This window comes from Orcinus orca, chromosome 11 (genome assembly GCF_937001465.1).
Source record: "Orcinus orca chromosome 11, mOrcOrc1.1, whole genome shotgun sequence".
Classification (NCBI taxonomy): domain Eukaryota; kingdom Metazoa; phylum Chordata; class Mammalia; order Artiodactyla; family Delphinidae; genus Orcinus; species Orcinus orca.
This window is the reverse complement of record NC_064569.1, coordinates 85,008,439-85,030,095: the sequence shown is the minus strand read 5'-3', so window position 1 is coordinate 85,030,095 and position 21,657 is coordinate 85,008,439. Positions and strand designations below refer to the sequence as shown.

At 45.1% G+C, this 21,657-nt stretch overlaps 1 protein-coding gene across 4 annotated transcripts in view; it reads left to right on the top strand.

Annotated features, from left to right (window-relative positions):
* The window catches only part of LOC117201143 (putative tetratricopeptide repeat protein 41), an 81,449-nt gene that overhangs the window by 35,660 nt on the left and 24,132 nt on the right, over positions 1-21,657 (top strand). For all 4 annotated transcript variants that reach the window (XM_049694732.1, XM_049694731.1, XM_049694729.1 and 1 more), the window contains one exon: positions 20,435-20,583. In XM_049694732.1, coding sequence (XP_049550689.1) covers positions 20,435-20,583 — 149 coding nt within the window. The remainder of the gene's footprint in view (positions 1-20,434; positions 20,584-21,657) is intronic.

Sequence of the window (21,657 nt, the reverse complement as noted above, 5' to 3'; positions counted from 1 at the left end):
ACACCTTCCGTCTTCCTCACCCTTCATGTTCAACCAAGGCCAAGTCCTTAGATTTTACTTCCGTAGAGCCTCTCATGTCCGTTCTGTCATCTCTACCTGGCCCTCATTTCCCCTCTCTGGTCAATCTTCATGAAGCGAAGCTGTCATTACGTCACTGCGTGTGGTAGTTGTGTCCACCTTTGGGTCTTACCTCCCACCGGGTTGGTAGAGTCAGCCCATGGCCGTGTGTGTGCGGGGCTTGGGGGTGCGGGGGATCCTTGAAGTCCCTCCAGGACTGTGTAGGTTCCTTTTTTTCCTTTTGGGGTTGCTAAAAGTACAAATCACAAGGCCAAGTATCACCACCTAAGCAACAGAAGATGCATTAGATTCATCAGAACAAGGTTTAATTACAGCAGGAATCCCATATAGTAACCATAGGAGGTCCAGTTGGCTGCCTGGGCCTCCTCAAACATTTGGTTTTCTGCCATGGTTCATGGTTACGCAGCTGCACACACCTGGAGTCAATCTGCCCTCCTGGGTGCAGCTGGAATATTCTTCCAATGAGGTTTTCGAGAAATCCTGTTTTATAGTCTGCGATTTCAGGAGAGCTGCCCTCTTTATTGAAAGGTCTGGGCAAGTGCTGCCACTCTTCCAACTTAATTCAGCAGTCTTTTCTGAGTGCCTAGGTTATGCCAGGCATGATGCTAGATGCCAGGGATACAGCGATGGACACGATAGGCGTGGTTCCTGCCTTCATGGAGCTTTTGCTGGCGTGCAAAAGATAGACACTGTGGAGAAATTCGGCCTGAGGGGAGTGCTACACAGTGGTGGCACAGGGCCTAGAGCGGGGACGTGTGACCTGGCCTCAGGGACAGTGGACGTCACCCTGAAGCAGTGACATTTCACCTGAGACTTGGAGGATGAGTGGGAGCTGGTTGGACAAAGGGCAGAGGGAACAGCCACCCAGAGTCGGGAGGAAGAGTGGTGAGCATGAAGGACTGAACAAGTCCAGTATGGGCACGTGAGAGGTGGGCATGAAGGGAGTCCCGGGGCTGCAGAGGCAGGCAGGCACCCAAGTATGGAGGGTCAAGCTAAGGATCTGGCTCTGATCTGAAGAGCAGTGGGAAGCCACCGAGGGTTTAAGCAAGATGGTGCCAGGTTTGGTTTTGAAAGTTCGCTCTGGGTGCGGTGTGAAGAATGAAATAAAAAAGGGACAAGCTTGGCTTGCCAGACATCTGATGGGGTAATGACCCAGGTGAGAGGCGATGTTGGCTCTGACAAGGGGGAGGCAGTGGGGACGCAGGGGAAGGTTGGGAGGTAGAATCCACGGGACTTGATCATGAAGTGGGTACAGGAGATGGAGGAGTCAGAGGTGCCTCCCATGGTTCTGACTTGAACGACTGGCCATCAACCGAAACAGGAAACACTCCCAAAGGAGCAGCTTTAGGGGACAGAAGCTGTGCTGAGTTTGGAGTGATGGTAGAATGTTGGGAAGAGATATTCTCTGGGCTCAGGTAAAGACAGCCGGGCCAGGGATACATGCATACTGTGGGCCTTGAAGCCAGGAGAGGGGATGAGGGCATCCAGGGACAGGAAGAAGGGAGGTGGGCCTAGGACAAAACTCCGAGGGGTGAGCAGAGAAGGACGCAGTGAGGAGAAGAGAAAGAGGGGTTACAGAGATAGGAGGAAAACCAGGAGACTAGGGAGTTAGAAATTCCCAAAGTGAGGATGGATATCAATTAAATGCATTCAATTGAGTGTCTAATATTCCATTTTAAATGATTTTCTTCTCTGTGCCATGTTGAAACTCTGCTCTGATGCCCCTACATTTTTAGCAAGTCTGTTACAAACTATTTGGGGGCAGGAGGGAGAACCCATCGTGTTGCACATTTAGGGCAGTGTGGGTCAGAAAGGGGACAGCAAGCAGCCTCGGGAAGCCACTGCCTTCTGAAGCACAGGCCCAGGTGGGACGAGGCGCCCTGATGGGAGCAGGGGTTTAGGGCCAAGAGCACAGGTAGAGCCAGCCATGACTGCGAGGCAGGACTGGCCCAGCTGGGGAGTGGATGCAGGACAGAGATTCCTTTCCCCAAATCCACCAGCGGGGAGAAGTGACCTGAGGAAGGAAGGGCCAGATCCTGCTGCCTGGCGGAGAGGAGCTTTCCAGGTAGGCACACTTCCAAGTAGCAAGAAAGCTCCGATTCATGGCGACTTCAGAGCATCCTTGCAACCACAGTGCCTAGCCTCCCTCCCCATGCGGGAGATGATTAAGAATTCTCTTTTTGAGGCTCCTTCTTCCTTATCTGCATTCTGTTCTGAAAGGTAAATAAGCTACTTATACTTTTGACCCCTATCTGCTTCTGGTAGGTTCCTTTAAAAGTGAGAGTTTTCTAAGAGTGCCCAGTGGCATTAGTTTGACTGCGGGTGGAAGACAGTCTGACATCTCTCCTGGTCCACCAGGCTGTTGCTCTGTATACCCTGTTCTCAGTTCTCCCTCCCGACTGTGTGGTTTGGCTCCCTCTGGTGGCTGCAGCAAGAACGGGAAGCCTAATTTCTTGGCTTCCTGGAACGATGCGCAGTTTTGAGTTTGGGACTCGCTTCTCCCTTGATGCTTCCTGACCCACCCCTACCCTACCCAGCAGCGCTGGCTGGGGAAGCTGCACCTCTGATTGATAGGCCAGTAGAGAGGTCTTTGAGTCAAGAAGACAACTTTAATGGTCAGGTCAGTTTTTATAGGTTCTCTTCAACATGATACTTTTGATTTTGGCTGGAGCCCTGGGTCACATCAAACTGAAGAAAACCCATTTCTGGCTGCAGTTGCATTTTTGGACAATGTCAAAGGTGAGAAGAAGATGTGGCAGAAGGATGAGTCCCAGCCTGACTCCGTCTTGACAGATGGCTGGCTGGCTGCCCTCCAGGTGGTGGATGGGGTGGGGTGAGGAGAATCATCTTTGTTTAAGCGGCAGGCTTTCCTATTAGGGCAAAGGATAAATGCATTACATTCCAGGATCTTGTCAGAAGATTGTAGTACATGGGAAAACACCAGCTTTTCATGATTAATGTATGAATCTTTGCCCTTGCTACCTCCAGAATCTCTAAATATTTTGGGTAAATGGGACAAAATCTCTCTACAGAAAAATTAAAAGAATAAAAGGCACAATTTGCTATGGCCACAGAAAATATGAAATATCTAAGAATACATTTAATAAGAAATGTGCACAATCTTTATTCTTATAAAAAAGCTTCAGAATTACAGAAGATAAGATTTCAGTATGTAGGGAGACATACCATATTCTAGGATGGGGCAACTCAACGTTATAAAGCTGTCAGTTCTTCCCCAATTGGTTTATAGACGTAAGACAATTCTAACTGAAACCCCAATGGGATGAAAACATTTCTAAATTTTCATAATGATTCCAAAATTCTTGGAGAAAAAATATACGAGAGTAAGAGTTTAAAATAATGAGGGCAATTTGAATTTCAAGTTATTTAAACATATTATGAAGCAATAATAATAATTTTAAAAATGCTACTGGCAGCAAAATAGCTCAGTTGAACAAAATAGAATGCTCAGACAGACTCAGGTGCAGATATAAGAAATTAGTAAATGATAGAAGCTTTTCAAATTAGATGGATTATGGAATAAATAGTGCTGTGATAATGATACACTATTTGGTAAATATAGTTAAGTTACCTGAAACATTGCACCAAAATAAATTCCAGGAGGATTAGAGTTAAATATAAGAAAGTGAAATTCTATATAAAGAAAACTATAAGAAAATATGGATGAGTCTAAGCAAGAAAACAAAAGAGTAAATCATGAAAGAGAAGATAATTGATAAATCTGTCTAAATAAACACATGAAGTTCCCATATGTAAAACAAAACAACACAAATCAACTCTGAGAAAGTCAGAAACACAACTACAAGGCAAGTGATAACTGGGAAAAATATTTGTAACACACACAACAGGCAAAGGATTAATAGCAATATTTCTAATATGTAAAAATGCTCTTAAAATCAATAAGAAAATGATGAACACTTCAGTAAAAATAGGCAAGATCACGAACAGGTCATCCAAAGAACATTTTCAGTCCTTGTCTGACTTTACTTCTTAGCGTCAATGGATTTTTTTTTTTTTTTGCGGTACCTCTCACTGTTGTGGCCTCTCCCGTTGCGGAGCACGGGCTCCGGACGCGCAGGCTCAGCGGCCACGGCTCACGGGCCCAGCCGCTCCACTGCATGTGGGATCTTCCCGGACTGGGGCACGAACCCGTGTCCCCTGCATCGGCAGGCGGACTCTCAACCACTGCGCCACCAGGGAAGCCCCGTCAATGGATTTTTTGACCTGGCCCTCCTCTTCTAAACATTCTGGTCTCTGTTTTACTGGTATATACTCCCATGGTTCATCTTCCATCTCTCTGGCTGTAGCTTTTCTGTCTCTTTTTTAGTTCCTCCTCTTCTACCTGGCTTCTAAGTGTTAGAATTCCTTAAGGCTCTTCTCTCATTCATTAATTCCATTGTAAGAATATTACCTGTGTCTATGGCTTTAGTGATTGTTCATGTGTGTGTGACTCACACATTTATTTCCCCAGCCATGCTTATCGTCTGAGCCCCAGATTCACATACCCAACGACCTACTTTCCACTTGAGTGAGGTCTTCAAAGCTCCTCAAACCCAACATATCTAAAACTGAACTCATGAACATCCCTCCAAAACAGGGTCTGTTCCAGGGACTGTCTCTCAATTTACCACCTTGGAGTAATCCTTGACACTTTTCTCTCCTTTATCCCCTCCCCAAATACGTTTCATCACTGAGTCCTGGCAGTTTTTACTTCGTAAATGTTTCTCAAACGTGTCCACCTCCACCATCACTGCCCTTCTCTAAGCTGTCAGGGATGTTATACACAGTTGTGATTAGAATATGCATTTAAGGGCTTCCCTGGTGGCGCAGTGGTTGAGAGTCCGCCAGCCGGTGCAGGGGACACGGGTTCGTGCCCCGGTCCGGGAAGATCCCACATGCTGCAGAGCGGCTGGGCCCGTGAGCCTTGGCCGCTGAGCCTGCACGTCCGGAGCCTCTGCTCGGCAGCGGGAGAGGCCACAACGGTGAGAGGCCCGCAAAGAATATGCATTTAAGATTCCTCCATGTGTTTTCATGGCTTCACACCTCATTTCTTTCTTTCTGTTTTTAGTAGTAGAAATATATTTATTTATTTACTTACTTACTTATGGCTGCGTTGGGTCTTTGTTGCTGCGCGCGGGCTTTTTCTGTAGTTGCGGCGAGCGGGGACTACTCTTCGTCGCAGTGCGCAGGCGTCTCATTGCGGTGGCTTCGCTTATTGTGGAGCACGGGCCCTAGGCATGCGGGCTTCAGTAGTTGTGGGACGCAGGCTCAGTAGCTGTGGTTCACGGGCTCTAGACCACGGACTCAGTATTTGTGGCGCATGGGCTCAGTAGTTGTGGCTTGCGGGCTGTAGAGCTCAGGCTCAGTAGTTGTGGAGCACAGGCTTAGTGGCTCTGCGGCATGTGGGATCTTCCCGGACCAGAGATCAAATCCGTGTACCCTGCATTGGCAGGCGGATTCTCAACCACTGTGCCACCAGGGAAATCCCAACACCTCATTTCTTTTTTTTTTGGGGGGGGGTACGAGGGCCTCTCATTGTTGTGGCCTCTTGCATTGTGGAGCACAGGCTCCGGACGCGCAGGCTCAGCGGCCATGGCCCACGGTCCCACGGGCTCAGCTGCTCCGCAGCATGTGGGATCTTCCCAGTCTGGGGCATGAACCTGTGTCCCCTGCATCGGCAGGCAGACTCTCAATCACTGCGCCACCAGGGAAGCCCCTCATTTCTTTTTAATGCTGAATGATATTCCAGGGTATGAATGTACCACAGTTTACCTATTCACCTATTGAAGGACAAACGTTCGCTATAAACATTTTCATGCAAAGTTTATTAATCAGTTGAGTAAATACCTAGGAACATGATTGCTGGACTGTATGGTAAGGCTATGCTTAGCTTTATAAGAAACTGCCAAATCGTCTTCTGAAGGGACTGTACCATTTTGCATTCCCATGAGCAGTGGATGAGAGTTTCTGTTGTTCTATATCCTTGCTGGCATTTGGTATTGTCAACTTTTTTGATTTTAGCCATTCTAATAGGTGTGTGGTGATATCTTATTGTTTTAATTTGCAATTCCCTAATGGCAAATAATGTTGAGCATCTTTACATATCTTATTGTTGAGTTTTAAGAGTTCTTTGTGTATTTTGGATAGAAATCTTTTATCAGATATATATTTTACAAATATTTTCTCCCAATCTGTGGCTTGTCTTTTTTTTTTTTTAGCTGTACGTGGGCCTCTCACTGTTGTGGCCTCTCCCATTGTGGAGCACAGCCTCTGGATGCGCAGGCTCAGCGACCATGGCTCACAGGCCCAGCCGCTCCGCGGCATGTGGGATCTTCCCGGACCGGGGCACGAACCCGTGTCCCCTGCATCGGCAGGCGGACTCTCAACCACTGCGCCACCAGGGAAGCCCCTGTGGCTTGTCTTTTCGTTCTCTTAATAGTGGCTTTCACAGAGCAGAAGTATTAAATTTTAATAAAGTCTAACTTAATATTTTTTCATGAATTGTGCCTTTGGTATTGTAACTCATCACCAAATCCAAGGGCACCTAGCTTTTCTTCTGCATTTCCTTCTAAAAGTTTTATAGTATTTCATTTTATATTTAGGTCTATTATCAATTTTGAGTAATTTTTTGGTGAAAGTGTAATGTCTGTGTCTAGATTAATTCTTTTTACACATGGATGTCCAATTATTCCAGCACCATTTGTTAATTAGACAATCTCCATTGAATTGTCTTTGCTGCTTTGTCAAAGGTTGGTTGGACATCTATAGAAGATTTTTATTGGGATTGCATTTAATCTATAGGTCAAGTATCTTAACAGTGCTGAGCGTTCCAATCCATCAACATGGTATGTCTGTTTATTTAGATCTTCTCTGATATCTTTCATCAGACTTTGGTAGTGTTATGCATATAGATCATATACATATTTTGTTAGATTTATACCTAAGTACTTCATTTTTGGTGTTCTATTATAAATAGTAATATGTTTTAAATCTCTAATTCCAGTTGTTCATTGCTGGTACATAGGAGAGCAATTGGCCTTTTTTTTTCTTTTGGCTGCGTTGGGTCTTAGTTGCAGCATGTGGGATCTTTCCTTGCAGTGCATGTGTTCTCTCTAATTGCGGCTCCCGGGCTCCAGATCATGTGGGATCTGTAGCTGTGGCACACGGGCTCTCTAGTTGAGGCGTGTGGGCTCAGTAGTTGTGGCGCACAGGCTTAGTTGCCCCACGGCATGTGGGATCTTATTTCCCCGACCAGGGATTGAACCCACGTCCCCTGCATTGGAAGGCAGATTCTTTATCACTGGACCACTAGGGAAGTCCCACAATTGGCTTTTGAATGTTAATCTTGTATCCTGTAACCTTGCTATAAATGCTTATTATTTCCAGGAGGTATTTTGTTTATTTTTTTGGATTTTCTACATAGACTATCATGTCATTTGTGAAGAAAGACTGTTTTATTTCTTCCTTCCATATATATATATATATATATCTCTTTTATTTCCTTTTCCTGTCTTATTGCACTAGCTAGGACTCCCAGGATGATGTTGAAGAGGAGAGGTTAGAGGTGTCATACTAACCTCGGCTTTTCACTAGCATCCCTCTAGTGAGCCCTAGCCACCATCCCCTCTCCCTTGGCCTGTTGTAACAGCCTCTGAACTGGTCTTCCTATTTTCATTTTTGTTCCTACAAAGTCCATTGTCTGCATAGTAGCCAAGATGAGTTTTTAAGAATGTAAACCAGATCATGTCACTTCACAGATTAAGACAACTCCACTAGTCTGCTGTTGCACTTATACTAAGATCTAAACTCCTCAGTTTAGCCTACAATGCCCTATACAATCTGGCCCTTCCATGGCTGGGTAGCATCATTTTGTAAGACCCTGGCTTTCTTTCTGTCCTTCAAGTACATTCTGCCTTTGGGCCTTGGCACCAGCTGTTTCCTCTGCCAGGAATGTTCTTCCCACTCATTGTAGTACTGGTTCTTTCTGGTTATTTAGATCTCGCTGCAGTGTCACCCTCTCAGGGTGACCTCCCAATCTAACGTTGTACTTAGTCAGTCTCTGTTATGTTAACATGTTTTAATTCTTTGCATAGCTTTTACTGCTACCAGACTTTGTCTTGTTTCTTTTTAAAATTGTCTGTCTCTGCTCCCCTCTCCCCTGCCTCTGACCCTCCCAGCTGCTGGAGTATAAGCTCCTTGAAAGCAGGGCTCTACCTCTCGTGTTCACTGCTGTACCCCCAGTGCCTGGAGCGACACCAGGCATGGTGTGGGTGCTGAATGGCCCCTTAGTGATGAACACCATCCATCCCAACCTGAGCTCTTGACAGGAGTCTGGACTTAGTAGCCCTCTTGGAATGTGCGAAAGTCCCACTTCTAGACAGGATCCTGTCCCTTAGCTTTGTGTCCACATTGCCCTTTTCTGCCTGTTCTGAGCAGCCACTTCTGGTTCTTAGGGTCCCGCATCACTTAGCTCCACCCTTCAGTTCTTTTACCCACCTCAGGCCCCTTTGCTCAGACAGCCACTGCAGACAAATGTCTTGGACTCTGGCCCTCAGCGCTCTCTCTCCCCTGGCTCTGTTTAGTTTTTGCTCCCCAACCCAAGGCATCATAGCTATGGTTCAGAGGCTCCTGGCGGCCTCCCTGATGCTGAGGGCTGCACGCTCGTCTGCTGTGCTTGGTGTTCAGAGCCTGGAATGCTGCCTGACACATTGGTGTTCACTGAATATTTATTCCGTGCATGAATGGGGATCCACAGAAAGGTTGGCAGAAAGAAAGCAAGAGGGTAGCCAAGGTCTGGGTTGCCTGCAGTTTGTCCAAAGGAACAGATGAGGAATAAGAATATACTTGTGTCGGACACATTAGGCACAACAGTTTGAAATGTAACAAATGGACAAACGTAGAAGTTTAGATACTGGAATGTTTGGAAAGAAATTCTGAAAATGATGACTGTGTGGTACCATGTATTTAATTGAGTCTTCAAGTTCAAAAATTCTGTATATTTTCATTTGTATATGATAAGGTATAACTGCGCGCGCGCGCGCGCACACACACACACACACACACACACACACACACACACACACACATAGGTATGCTCCCTATTTTGTTCTTTTAACATTTTGTTCTTTCTGCTGAAGCTACTAATTCAAGACAGTTGCAGCAGAGGGCAGAATTGTATAAGAAATTTAAACGCCTTTTATTTCTTGCCTGAAAATCACTCCCAAATACAAATGACAACAATATATGGATTGAGCTAGAGAAATGCTCTTTTTCGACTCTCTGGTTTTCCAAATTTACATATGAGGATTAGTTGAAGGCCTTGACTTATTTTTCACGTGGTAGTTTAAGATACTTGGTAATATATGTAAACCTTAATAAAAGCAAAGTGCTGATGCTTTGAGAGAGAAACAGTGAAATATAGAAAATGTATTTAATATTTAACGTGCATCAAGATGAAGTGGTAAGCACTCTGTGTTCCCTTCCAAATATGCTTTAGGATTATTTACTTTTCTTTCCATTCGAGTGCTGGAACGCAGACTTTTTGAGGTTACTGCCACTGACAGATGCCGATTAATGTCCTTTATTGCGAGATTTCTGAAGCTTCTGGGCAAGGCCAATGAAGCAGAAGAGTTATTCTTGAGTGTTGAGAACACGTTAGTACAGGTAAATTGGGAAATAGTTTTTTAAATCCTTCAAACGTTATTCAACTTGTGTTAGGTATTTTCAGATATCATTTACCTTTGTTTATTTATAATTTAGTCCACAAATAGAGGAACTAATGAATAATGAATAATAAATAATTATTACTTATGTTCATCAGTGAGGAAGCTTTGGTTTTAATCCGTGTCCTAAACTGTATATTAGTGACGACAACCAGTAAATAGATGGGAGTCACGATTGAATGAATGAATACCAACAGGTGTCATTTTGGAGGGAAAAAAGGAATGTTCATAAAACAAGATGGGAATGAGAGTAGTGGGTTGAAATAAACTAATAAAATACCGTTTAAAGAGTTGGTTATAATTTTCTTTTTTTCTACATCTTTATTAGAGTATAATTGCTTCACAATACTGTGTTAGTTTCTGTTGTACAACAAAGTGAATCTACTATATGCATACATATATTCCCATATCCCCTCCCTCTTGAGCCTCCCTCCCACCCTCCCTATCCCACCCCTCTAGGTGGTTATAATTTTCATAAAGATGTTGGGGAAGGTTGATTGATTATCTTGTCCCTCTATTGATTTACTTTTCCTGAAATAGAAACTTTTGGGCTTGTTGAATACAATGAAAGTTTCACTCATCACATAAATGTAACTGTTCTTAGGATGACATTTAACTGTCCTTTAAAAAATTATAAATGTTTACCGATTGTAGTATTTTATGGGCCACGGGTAATGTAACCCAAGACAAAGCTACTTTTGTTTTAAAACAAAGGCCTTCAAATGTTCATAAAGCTCTGTCTCTGCTCCATCAACATACATCTTTCTGGAAGGAATTCTATCTAAAGAGATTTATAAGACTCAAGATCTGCAATCCCTTTATTGCAGAGGCCATGCTTGTTTACCAATTTTTGTATGTACCATGGTGTCTTACAACCTCTGGGTGCTTAGTAAATGTGACAACTGAATCAGTGAATCAATTTGAATTTGCCAGTACTTTGTGTCCTTAGAAGGTAGTGTGGAGTGGCGCATCAGCCTGGGCTATTTACAGACTGACCCAGATTTCAAGTGCTTTGGCATTTCCTGCTTGCGACTTTGGCAAAAATTTGAACCTCTGACTCAGAGTTCTCATTGTTGAGGGTTCTAAGATCTGCCTCACGGGGCTGTTATCAGGGTGAAGTGAGCGGTAGCACAGAGCACTTCAAACAATGCGCGGCACATAGTGAGATCTTAAGCTGTTTGGTTATTACCGTCCGTGGGTTAAAAAGTAACTGAGGCCTAGATGAGAGATAGTAAGAGTTTGATTTAAGCTATTTTGACCACTCTTGCATTTTCAGAGAGTAGAGTCCAGTGATTCTCTGATATCTTATTTTGATTATGGAATTTCCCCCTGCACCAAATACTTTTTTCCCCACGAGGTCCAGATTTTCATCACTGACATGTGTCTTTCTGGAAAGCACCAATTATTTTATTAGATCATCACTGAGTGCCTGATTTCAGCCATTCGCTCAGTCGACCACTCATTCATTCATCCATCCATTCATTCATTCATCCATTCCCTCATTTACTTAGTCATTTCCTCATCCATTCACTCATTCACTGACTCATTCACTCATTCATTCATTAACTCACTCATTCGGTCATCTATTCACTCAGCCATTCACTCAATCGTTGACTCGTTCACTCACTGAGTCACTCACTCATTCATTCACTCAGTCCTCCACTCGGCTAACATTCCCTGAGGGCCTTGCCCAGCCTGAGCTCTGTGCTGGGAGTTGGGATGATAGCAGTAGGCAAGGTGGGCACAGTTTCTGCCCTCATGGAGATCCCAGTCACTGCCAGCATCTCCAACTGTGATGAAGCGTAACCTGTGGAATAGGTGGGGTGAAGGGAGAAGGTGGCTGCACGGGAAGCGTGACAAAGCTGAGACGTTCAGAGAGGATTTCCCACTTCAAAGCACTCCTTCCAGAGGCATCAGTCTTATGATTGTATTCTCAAAATATTTTTGCAACAGTTCTTTGGGATTAGCCATCATGGAGACTATCAGAATAATTTTTTTAGGCTCTGAGGGCCCTTCCCAAAGAGAAGTTCTAAAACGATTTTGGGCAATAACCACTTCTTTGAAATATGTACTGAACATTCTTGAGGGGAAAGAGCTTATTATTTGTGCTACATACATTCCGTGCCAAACCACTTTTGTAATTTTTTCAGATTAGGTTATTTTAAAGTTTTGGTGCAGAGGTTTTCAACTGGGAGGCAATTTTGTTTGTCAAGGACAATCTGGCGATGTTGGAGACCTTTTGGTTGTCACAGCTTGGCGGGGAGCTTGCTAACGGCATCTAGTGGGTAGAGGCCAGGGATGCTCTAAACATCCTACACTACACAGGCCAGCCCTGCTGCCCCCCATGTCAAAGTATTAGATGGCATAGAAGTCAATAGTGCTGAGGCTGGGAAACCCTGATTTATAGCAGCAAGTATGCTTGTTAAAAAAGTAAGTCTCATGACTCTCCCCCTAGTATTTCACAATAGGTGCATCAGGCTGCAGGACAACCAAAGGATACTTTTGTGAAGGGGCCTCTGTTTATGCATCAGAGGCTCACTTGTTAAGAACATGTGCAGAGCAGAGCTTTGGAGATAGGCCGGTCTGGGTTGGACACCCTTGTTCTCCTACTGGCTAGCCACGTGAGCTTGGGGGATTGATTTAACCTCACTGAGCCTCAGTTTCCCTGCTTGTAACAGAGGAGTAATAATCCCTATTTCCTAGGGTTTCTGCAGATATCCACTGAGGTTATGCAGTTTAAGAGCTTTGCTCGGTCAGGGCTCCATAGGTGGTGGCCAGTACAGACCATGACCTAAGAATGCTTCACAATCACTGGGCATATCGACCAATGTTTACTGAAGAGCCATGAAGCACAGAACTCAATTCTTGGATCGTGGGGTCTCTGCCCTCAAGAAGCAGACGGCCTGGAGTAAGAGGGGAATAAAAGACATGTCTTCATAAAGAGGATACTGACACTATATGGCTGCATTTGACATGCCGATTAGTATTCCTGGCAATGTGGGCAGTGAGACTCAAGGGTCAAAGGACCACTGTGGGCTGGTGGTAGATTGGGAGCTGTCATCCTCCGTGTGACAGGGGATTCTGCCTGACTCAGACTGATTGGAAACGTGGCCATGACATGGGGAGAAACCAAGGAAACCCTGAGGATTTGAGTCTGATGATGGATGTGGGGAAATTCAAAGAGGAACCTGGATTTGGAGAGAGGATGATGAATTTTTAACATTTAAACTGCTGAGTTTGCAGTTCAGGAAAAATACCCAAGGGGAGTATCCAGCCAGCTGGGGAAACATAGGGTTAGCAGTCTGGAAAGAGACTGGAGAGACATCTACATACATGTGAATGCTAAAACCATGAGGAAACAAGATCTCTGAATGGCAGCAGGAATTGGTCATTGGAAAATTACTTACCCTTAAAAGGAGGAAAGGGAAAAAACCTGTACAGGAGTAAGAGATTGGAAGAGAATAAGGATATCCTAGTTTCCCCAAATCAAAGAGGGAGTGGCTAACAGCATCAACTGCTCCTTAGAGGCCTGGACAAATGAGGACTGAAAGAAGGCCCCTAGGTCTGGTGAGCAACGGTCAGTGGTAACCCCTGAGATGGAAGCGGGTATATGTGGCAGGAGCCAAACTGCAGGGCTTTAAGAGGTGAGTGTGTGATAATGAAATGGGGAAGCACATGTGTTAATACCTGTTTGAGAAGTGTGTCAGTAAAAGGAGAAAGATGAAAAGTCAAGATAGTACCAGATTCAAGTTAGGTTTCATCCAGGATTTATGTGTTTGTGTGGAGGAGGAAATGAGCCAGGGAGAGAGGTGGATTGGAGATGCTGGTGGGGACTCTGTGAGGAACACAGGACTTCGAGAGCTTGGGAATAGGCAGGTCCTTGGTAAGGAGGTTGGGCATCCCTTCCTCTGGCATAGGCAAGAGGGAATAAAATAGGTGAAAACACTGCTAATTTGAAATTTAAAAGAAAAGGGTAAGTGAGGTATACCAGAGACTATAATTTCCCAATATCTAGTCCCCCTTTTGTAGTAAGTAATGTCCCCACCCCACCCTGGACTGTTTGGAAAGAAGACTACATTTCCCAGCTTCCCTTGAGGCTAGATATGAGCACATGCCTAAGTTTTGGCTGATGGGATGTAAATGGAGGTGCTATGGATAACTTCTGAGAAGTTTCCATGAAGTGAAGGGTGTGCCCTCCCTCTCCTCTTTCCTCCTTCCTGCTGTTTGGATTGTGGCTGTGATGGCTGGTGGTGCAACAGCCATTTTAGACCAAGAGGTGTCCTTGGGAATGGAGGTCAGGCAAGGTCAAACAGTGAGATAAGAGGAACCGTGTCTCTGACATTGTGGTGTGTCTATAGCCCTGGGTCATCCACTTTCTGACTTTTGCATGAGAGAGAAATCAAGCCACTGTTAGTTTGGGTTTTCCGTTAATTGCAGCCAATCGTGATCCTAACCAATATCCGAGGGCAATCTTTCAGAGTAGGTTTGACCTCAGTGAAGTCAGCATGCAGGCCATCTTGAAGTAGAGGATGGGAAGTGTGAGCACTAGGGCTGAGACCTAGGATAGCTGCCGAGAAAGGGGCACTTTGAAAGATACCCGTGAGGGAGTGTAAAAGACTATGGGTCCAGGGATTCCACACCGCAACCAGCTGCCTCCAGGGCTGAGATCAGTATCTCAGAGTAGGTGTAACCTGTTTGCAAGACACTTATTGGAAAGCTCTGGGTCAAGCCATAGACTGTCACTTTCAGTAGGTGCAGGAGAGCAGAAAGAATTCCCGCCAGGGAGCCAGGCTCAGACAGTCCTGTCCCGGGCTAATATTTCAGTACAGCATAAAGTATTCCATAACCAGTGATGGTGGTAATACTGACCATTTGAATAGGGCTTTATTAGTTACCAAACATATTCACATATAGTCTTGTTAATATTAAGTTTTCTGAAATATTAGTAACTCATTATTATTTAAATAACTAACTCTCATTTAAAAGATTATAACTGACTAGTGTATTCTTATGCATTGATAAGGTTTTGATAGAGGAGTGATTTAAGGTAATGAAGTTTAAGTACCCCTGAAATAAACATGCTAAACCAGGAAAGGGAATTGAAATTCTAAGCAAAAGTGTATCGAACGTAAAGTTAGCAGATCTCTGGTCACACTTGAATTCAAGGTCCACATAGACAGCGTTTTTAGGTGTTCGTTAGGATTTTAAATAATACCTCCTCTGGGAGGTTTAACAGCTGCAAGACATCATCATGTTATTCTTACCTTCAAAAATTTTCATTACCATTAACTAACAACCTGTGAAAACATTTTCCAAAATTTATTTTTGGTTTGCAGTGTCTCCCCATAAATGTTTCTCTATAACTCTCATAAGTATTTAGAATTCCCCAAGAAATGCTGTAAAGCATGCAATCTTTTGCAAGTTCATTATGAAATGAGCCTTTCTTGGGCGGGTGTCTGGCGGCTGTGCCTAGTCTAACGCTGTGTCCCCTCAGGAGTGTGTTCTCTTTCATTTTGTGTAGAGTTGGTCCATGACAGGAATGCTTCCCAAAGTACAGAATGCTATCGGGGAACTCTATCTGGAAATAGGGATGATTCAGGAAGGAAGGCTTCTGGTATTTCCAGGAAGCATGGTCCAACCTGATGGAATTTTCATCCAGCAACTTAAAAGACAACCAGGACTTAGTGAAGCAAAAAGGTAGGGTGGGCACGTGCAGAGGGCATAAACTCTTGTGGTTCAGAGTCAGACTCCTGGGCTCTTCCCACCTGTGAAGAAAGGGGAATGGGTGTGTGTGCTTTGCTTGCTTGACTTTTTGTTGGGCTGCTGGGCGTGTGAGGGTTGAGCATGAGCGCTCCTCCTGTGACCGACCACCCTTTTAGAATGTTGAAGGCTGTTGTGATGTACCTCACACGCTTTGAGTAGTAAGAGGGCCACTCAGAGCTTGACTGTGAAGCCAGCCTTTCTGGGTACAAATCCCACCTCTCCACTTACTGGTTCTTTGCTTTTTATTTATTTATTTATTTAAAAAATTTATTTACTTATGTATTAATTATTTTAATTTAATTTTTTTTTTTTGGCTCTTTGCTTTTAGACACAAGACTTAGCGTTTCTGGGTCACAGTTGTCATATTTGTAAAAATATAGGAATAAAAACAGCACCTGCGTTGCATGGTCGTTGTGAGACTAAAAGCGTTCAAGGGAGACCGTAAAGCACACAGGATGGTGCCTGACGCATAGTTAAGTACTCCTTCATGGTAGCTCGTTCTTTTGTTCTCCAGTATTTGATGCCCGACGCTGCCGTGGCACCACTAATGGAACAAAGAACGTTTGGTGAATGCAGATACTAAGCATTTTTACTCACTGATTTACACTCAGACTAAACATAATGTCTAGAATTATGTCATATTTAAGTGGCTGTGTCAATTATCTTATGTTGTATAAGAAAGCACTCCCAAAACTCAACAGATTAAAACCAACAGCCAACAAAGAATCATACTCTTTCTGAGCTACAGTCCTACTCTTTTTGAACTATAAGCAAAAGATCATCTAGTCCAACGGCTGCACTATACAGATGAATATGAATATGAAGGAACTTTTCTATGACAGGTTAACTCATGGGTGTGTAGAGCTCAGTCTTTAGGACAGAGAGACCTGGGTCTCTACCACTTACTAGTTGCATGGTCATGACCCATGGCAACATAATGACACTCCCTGTACCTCGGTTTGTTTCCTTAACTCTAAAATGCTAATGGTTTTCACCTCATATTATTGTTGCAAGGAGCAAAAAAAAAAATGGATGTAGAATACCTGGTTTAGAATAAATACTCAATCACATGCAAAAAAATAAAAAATAAAATAAAATAAAACCAACAGCCACCTATTACTGCCCATGTCTATGGGCCACCAAGGATCCCCCTGGTCCAGGGTAGGCTCAGCAGATCTGGGCTGGGCTCATGCAAACTTCTGTGATCCGCTGGCAGGGCCAGTGGGGCTGGCTGGTCTCAGAGGACTTCACTCAGATGTCCGGTGGTTGTCTGGCTGGGTGACAGGGTTCGGGTCACGTGTTCCTCATCCTTTGGGAAGACAGCCCAGGCCTGCTCACCCAGTGGTTGCACAATTCCGAGAGGGAGAGCACAGGTTTACGCCTAGGCTCAGAACTGGCATGACACCCCCTCTGCTGCATTCGATTGGTCACAGCAAGTCATCAGGCTTTATTCCATGGCAGAGAAAGAGACTCTGGTGCAGAGTGGCATTGCAAAGGGGAGTTGGGTACAGGTTGGCATGGAGAATCACAGCTGTTTTTACAGGCTACTGTAAGATCAAAGGTCACCTTGGGCAAGCTACTTACCCTCTCTGCATTTCACCTGTAAATCCACTTTTATAGTAACAGTTATCATTCGTTTCATGCTTACAATGTACAAGGCACGTTATGCTCACAAGCTCTTTTACCTTCAAATATACCTCACGTGGTATGTATTGTTACCCCACTTTACAGATGAAGAAACTGAAGGTCAGAGAGATGAAATCAACTACGTCAGCTCCCGCAGCTAGCACCTCTGGAGCTGGGGGTCCAAGCTAGGCCTAAAGCCTGACCGTATTACTCCTTGCTATGTGGCATCTCTTCTAGCATTGGCATTTATAAAGCTCTAATCCTCCATACACAGAGGCTAGCTTCTAAGTCATCCTAATGTAGGCAGGGCTGGGACCTTGGTGAGCAGAGGAAACCAGTGTGGGAACCAGGGAACCAGGGACACTTCTGTGGGTTCTGTGGGTTCTGGGGCTGGCCTTCTAGAGCCAGCCGGGCTGTCCAAAGCACAGAGTTCCAAGGATTTCGGCAGACCTTGGCCTGGTATAGACAAGTGTGGTTCTCCAAGGGGGTGAAAACAGCAGGTGGGGCCAGCTCCTGGTGAACAGGGATGCTCAGAGGTAGATCAGTGTCATTAGAAGCAGCTTTTTTTTTTTTTTTTTTTTTTTGCGGTATGCGGGCCTCTCGCTGCTGTAGCCTCTCCCGTTGCGGAGCACAGGCTCCGGATGCGCAGGCTCAGCGGCCATGGCTCATGGGCCTAGCCGCTCCGCGGCATGTGGGATCTTCCCGGACCGGGGCACGAACCCGTGTCCCCTGCATTGGCAGGCGGACTCTCAACCACTGCGCCACCAGGGAAGCCCTAGCAGCAGCTTTGATGGGAGTGCACTGTACTTCCGGTCTCTTGACGAGGGTCAGGTGGGGATTCAGGGTCTAGGCAAGCAGTTAAAGGGGGAGGGGAGGGGATTCCAGCCTGACCAGGGCTCACACATTCAAAAACTCTTTACTGAGCACCTGTCGTGCACCAGACACTGTGTTGAGTCTAGCGGCTTGAACAGGACAGAGTCACCAATGCTGCCCCCGAAAGGAGGTGACACATGACACACAAGGGAGCGGACACATGCAGTAATTACAGGCTGTACTAAATGCAGTGAGAGACACAAACGAGATGGAGGTAGAGCATAAGCAGGGGGAGGGACCACCTGTGAAAGGGTGGTCAAGGGGCATCTCCAGGAGGGGACATTGAAGCTGAGACGTGACAGACTGCAGGAGCCGCATGTGGTGGGGATGGGGGCATTCGTGGCAGAGGGAACATCGTGTGCAGAGCCCTGAGGTGGGAGAGGGCTCGGCTTGTCCTAGCAATGAAAAGAGGCCTTTGTGACCTGCTGTGTGTGTGGCACAAGGAACTATATTCACTGTCTTGTAACAACATATAATGGAAAGGAATCTGAAAAAGTACACACATGTGTTTTTATATATCTATATATATCTATCTATCTATATATATATCTATATATATATAATTGAATCACTTTGCTGTATACCAGAAACTAACACAACATTGTAAATCAGCTATACTTAAATAAGAAAATTAAAAAAAAAAAAGAAGCCTTTGTGAACAAAGGACAGGAGGCATCTGGGCTCACATCCTTCAGGGCCTCGGGCCCCAGGAAACATTTGGATTTTATTATCAGTGCGAGGGAAAGCCTTGCAGGAGTTAGGCTGGGGATGACATCGCCTGATTTCTGTTTTGAGGTCACGTTTGCTGCTGTATGGAGAATGGACATAGGGAGACCAGGTACATGGCTGTCCCTCCCTGGTGTGCAGATGCAAGGCCTGAGGCCCTGGAGTGGGCACTGGGCAATGAATGGGGTACTATTGATGATGGGAAAGATGCTTTTTGATAATTTAATGGTAATCCTTTATTTAATACTAAATTCCTTGGCACAGGGAGTTAAATCTGCTTTGTTTACTGCTAGCAATGCTCTAGTAACACCTTCTTGAAATATAATTATGGTTTTTATCTCTTTCCGTAAGAAAGTATGGCTTAGAAAACCATAAAACTGTCTACTTTTTAGAAGTCTATTATTGTTAGAATATCTAACTTTCCATAACTAGCAAATTTTAGGCCTTTGCAAAGGGTACATTCCCAAGGCAGCGTGTATCTAGGTACAGCCCATTACTTATTAATTAGGCTTATGGGGCTTATTCACGTGTTTCTTGTTGTAAGGCTGTACCAGTTTATTGTTTCTTATTGCAAGGCTGTACCGGCTTGCCTTCTCTAGGACTTGGTTACCATGGTGATGGCTGGTTTCACTACATCCGTATTCTCACTCTGTTTCTGACCGGTTCATTTGCAAAACAGACTTGGATTTGGTTTCAGTCTATTGCCTCAGCTCCTCAGCCCTATAACTTCTGCACACACACAAATTCGTTATAGAAAAACCAACTCCATGCAATGTAGGTCAGTGATTGATTTATTAAGAAAAAACCCAGCTGTTGGCAGCGAGGAAGAAATGATATTAAATGACCTGCCTAGTGACATCTTAACTCTTCTGTGGAAAAAAAGCCTTGAGCATCATCTTCTTTGCCAAAATTTATTCCCTGCAGGCAGAGTGCTGAACAACCTGGCAAAGTCAGCATCTAAGGAGTACTTAAAAGAAAATCATATTCTGCAATGTGCTACTGAAATGTCCAGCTTACTGGACAACAACACCTGTGACCAGGCTACCATGAAATACACTGAAGGTGTTCTGATGGAAACCTGTGTTTTTGCTTGAAAATGTTTTATTTTCTGTACTAGCTGTTACGGTTATGATTAATATACTTAACCCACCCTCGCTAATCCATTTCCCAACTAACTGATTAGGTTAAGAAAGGATGAATTGTAACGTTTCCATCCTCTGATTAAGTGGTTCTCAACCCGGGGCAGGATTGCGCCCTATGGGGCCTTTGGCAATGTCTGGAGACGCGTTAGCTTGTCACGACTGTGGGTGTCGTTATTGGCACCTAGTGGGTACAGGCCAGGGGAGATGGCAAACATTATACAGGACCCTTCGCAACACACCATCCGGCCCCAAATGTCCATAGTGCTGCGGTTGAGCGTAGCGCCCTAGTTTCTTATAAAGATGTACACACATCTTATCGATCACTTTGAAAGTCTCAAGTCTCTGCTAATATAAACTGCTCTGCTGTTCTGTGTCATCCTGTATAGAATAAAGGACGTTTATGAGCATTATTTTTGGTGGCACAATGAAGGTAGCCAACATGTATCGTGCCCAGTAAGTTACGCACATGCATTTTATTTTCAGATCTGCTGCCGGAAACGCTTCTCTTGCAAAGATGAAATTTCAAGAAGGCTTAAATATCAGGAGGAGTTTGGTGAGAAAAACCTCCTAGTTGGAGAAATTATGGAATTTTTAGCGGATTTACTGTTTTTCCCACTGAGACATAGTGAAAGGTAAGTTTTTATGAAATGTTTCAAGTAGTGTGTCTCCTTTCCCCACCCCTAGTCCCCCCAAAAAACCCCACTAGTGACAGGGAGGTCAGGGGTCACTCATCGGGGCATCTCACTTCTTCGCTTCCAGCCTTGTGCAGAGAAACTCACTGTGCCTGAGAGTTCTGCCCTGATCTATTTGTCAGGACACCGACCATGATATATTTGAAAGGAGCTCCTAGCCCACAAACCGTGTAGAGGTTTTCGCAGGAGGAAAAGTAAAAAGGAGGACAATGCCATCGTGAATGTCTCCCAGCATCACCCCGGGCCCTGTGAGGAAGATGTATGCATTGTACTTCAGGCCTCTGTGGACTGTGTCTCCGGTACCACACCCCACTGGTCTGTCTTCTGCAAGACCTAGGCCAGAGCCTGCAGTGCCTCAGACCCCACTTTCCTGCCACCCCTCCTCGCCGGGGAAGACCTGTCACTCTCTTGCCACGTGTGGGGCTTTCCTCGGCTCTCCATGCAAAGGGGTTCTGCAGCGGCAGAGACAGATTGGACTCACCTCCAAATACATGGAAAAGCAGCGGGGTATGCGGGGTCAGTAGATGGAAAGTTACTAAGAGGAAACGTCGGGGGTACGGATGGGGCTGGATTCTGGCTAAACAGACATAACAGGATTCTTGCTGAAGGCAGGCCAGGGTGATCAGACGTCACCTGGGGGATGGTGCCGGTGAGGATTCTCGCTGGTTGGACAATGCAGAGAAGAACACCGAAGTCCAAAGGTTGGGGCCTAGTTGAAAATTGCTCAGAGGAGCCTGAGTAGAGTTTGGTCAGGAGAGACTGTCAGCGTCTGTGTTTAAAAGAGGGGTTGTAGGGCTTCCCTGGTGGCGCAGTGGTTGAGAGTCCACCTGCCGATGCAGGGGACACGGGTTCGTGACCCGGTCTGGGAAGATCCCACATGCCGCAGAGCGGCTGGGCCCGTGAGCCATGGCCGCTGAGCCTGCGCGTCCAGAGCCTGTGCTCCGCAACGGGAGAGGCCACAGCAGTGAGAGGCCCGCGTACCGCAAAAAAACCCCACAAAAAACAGACAAACAA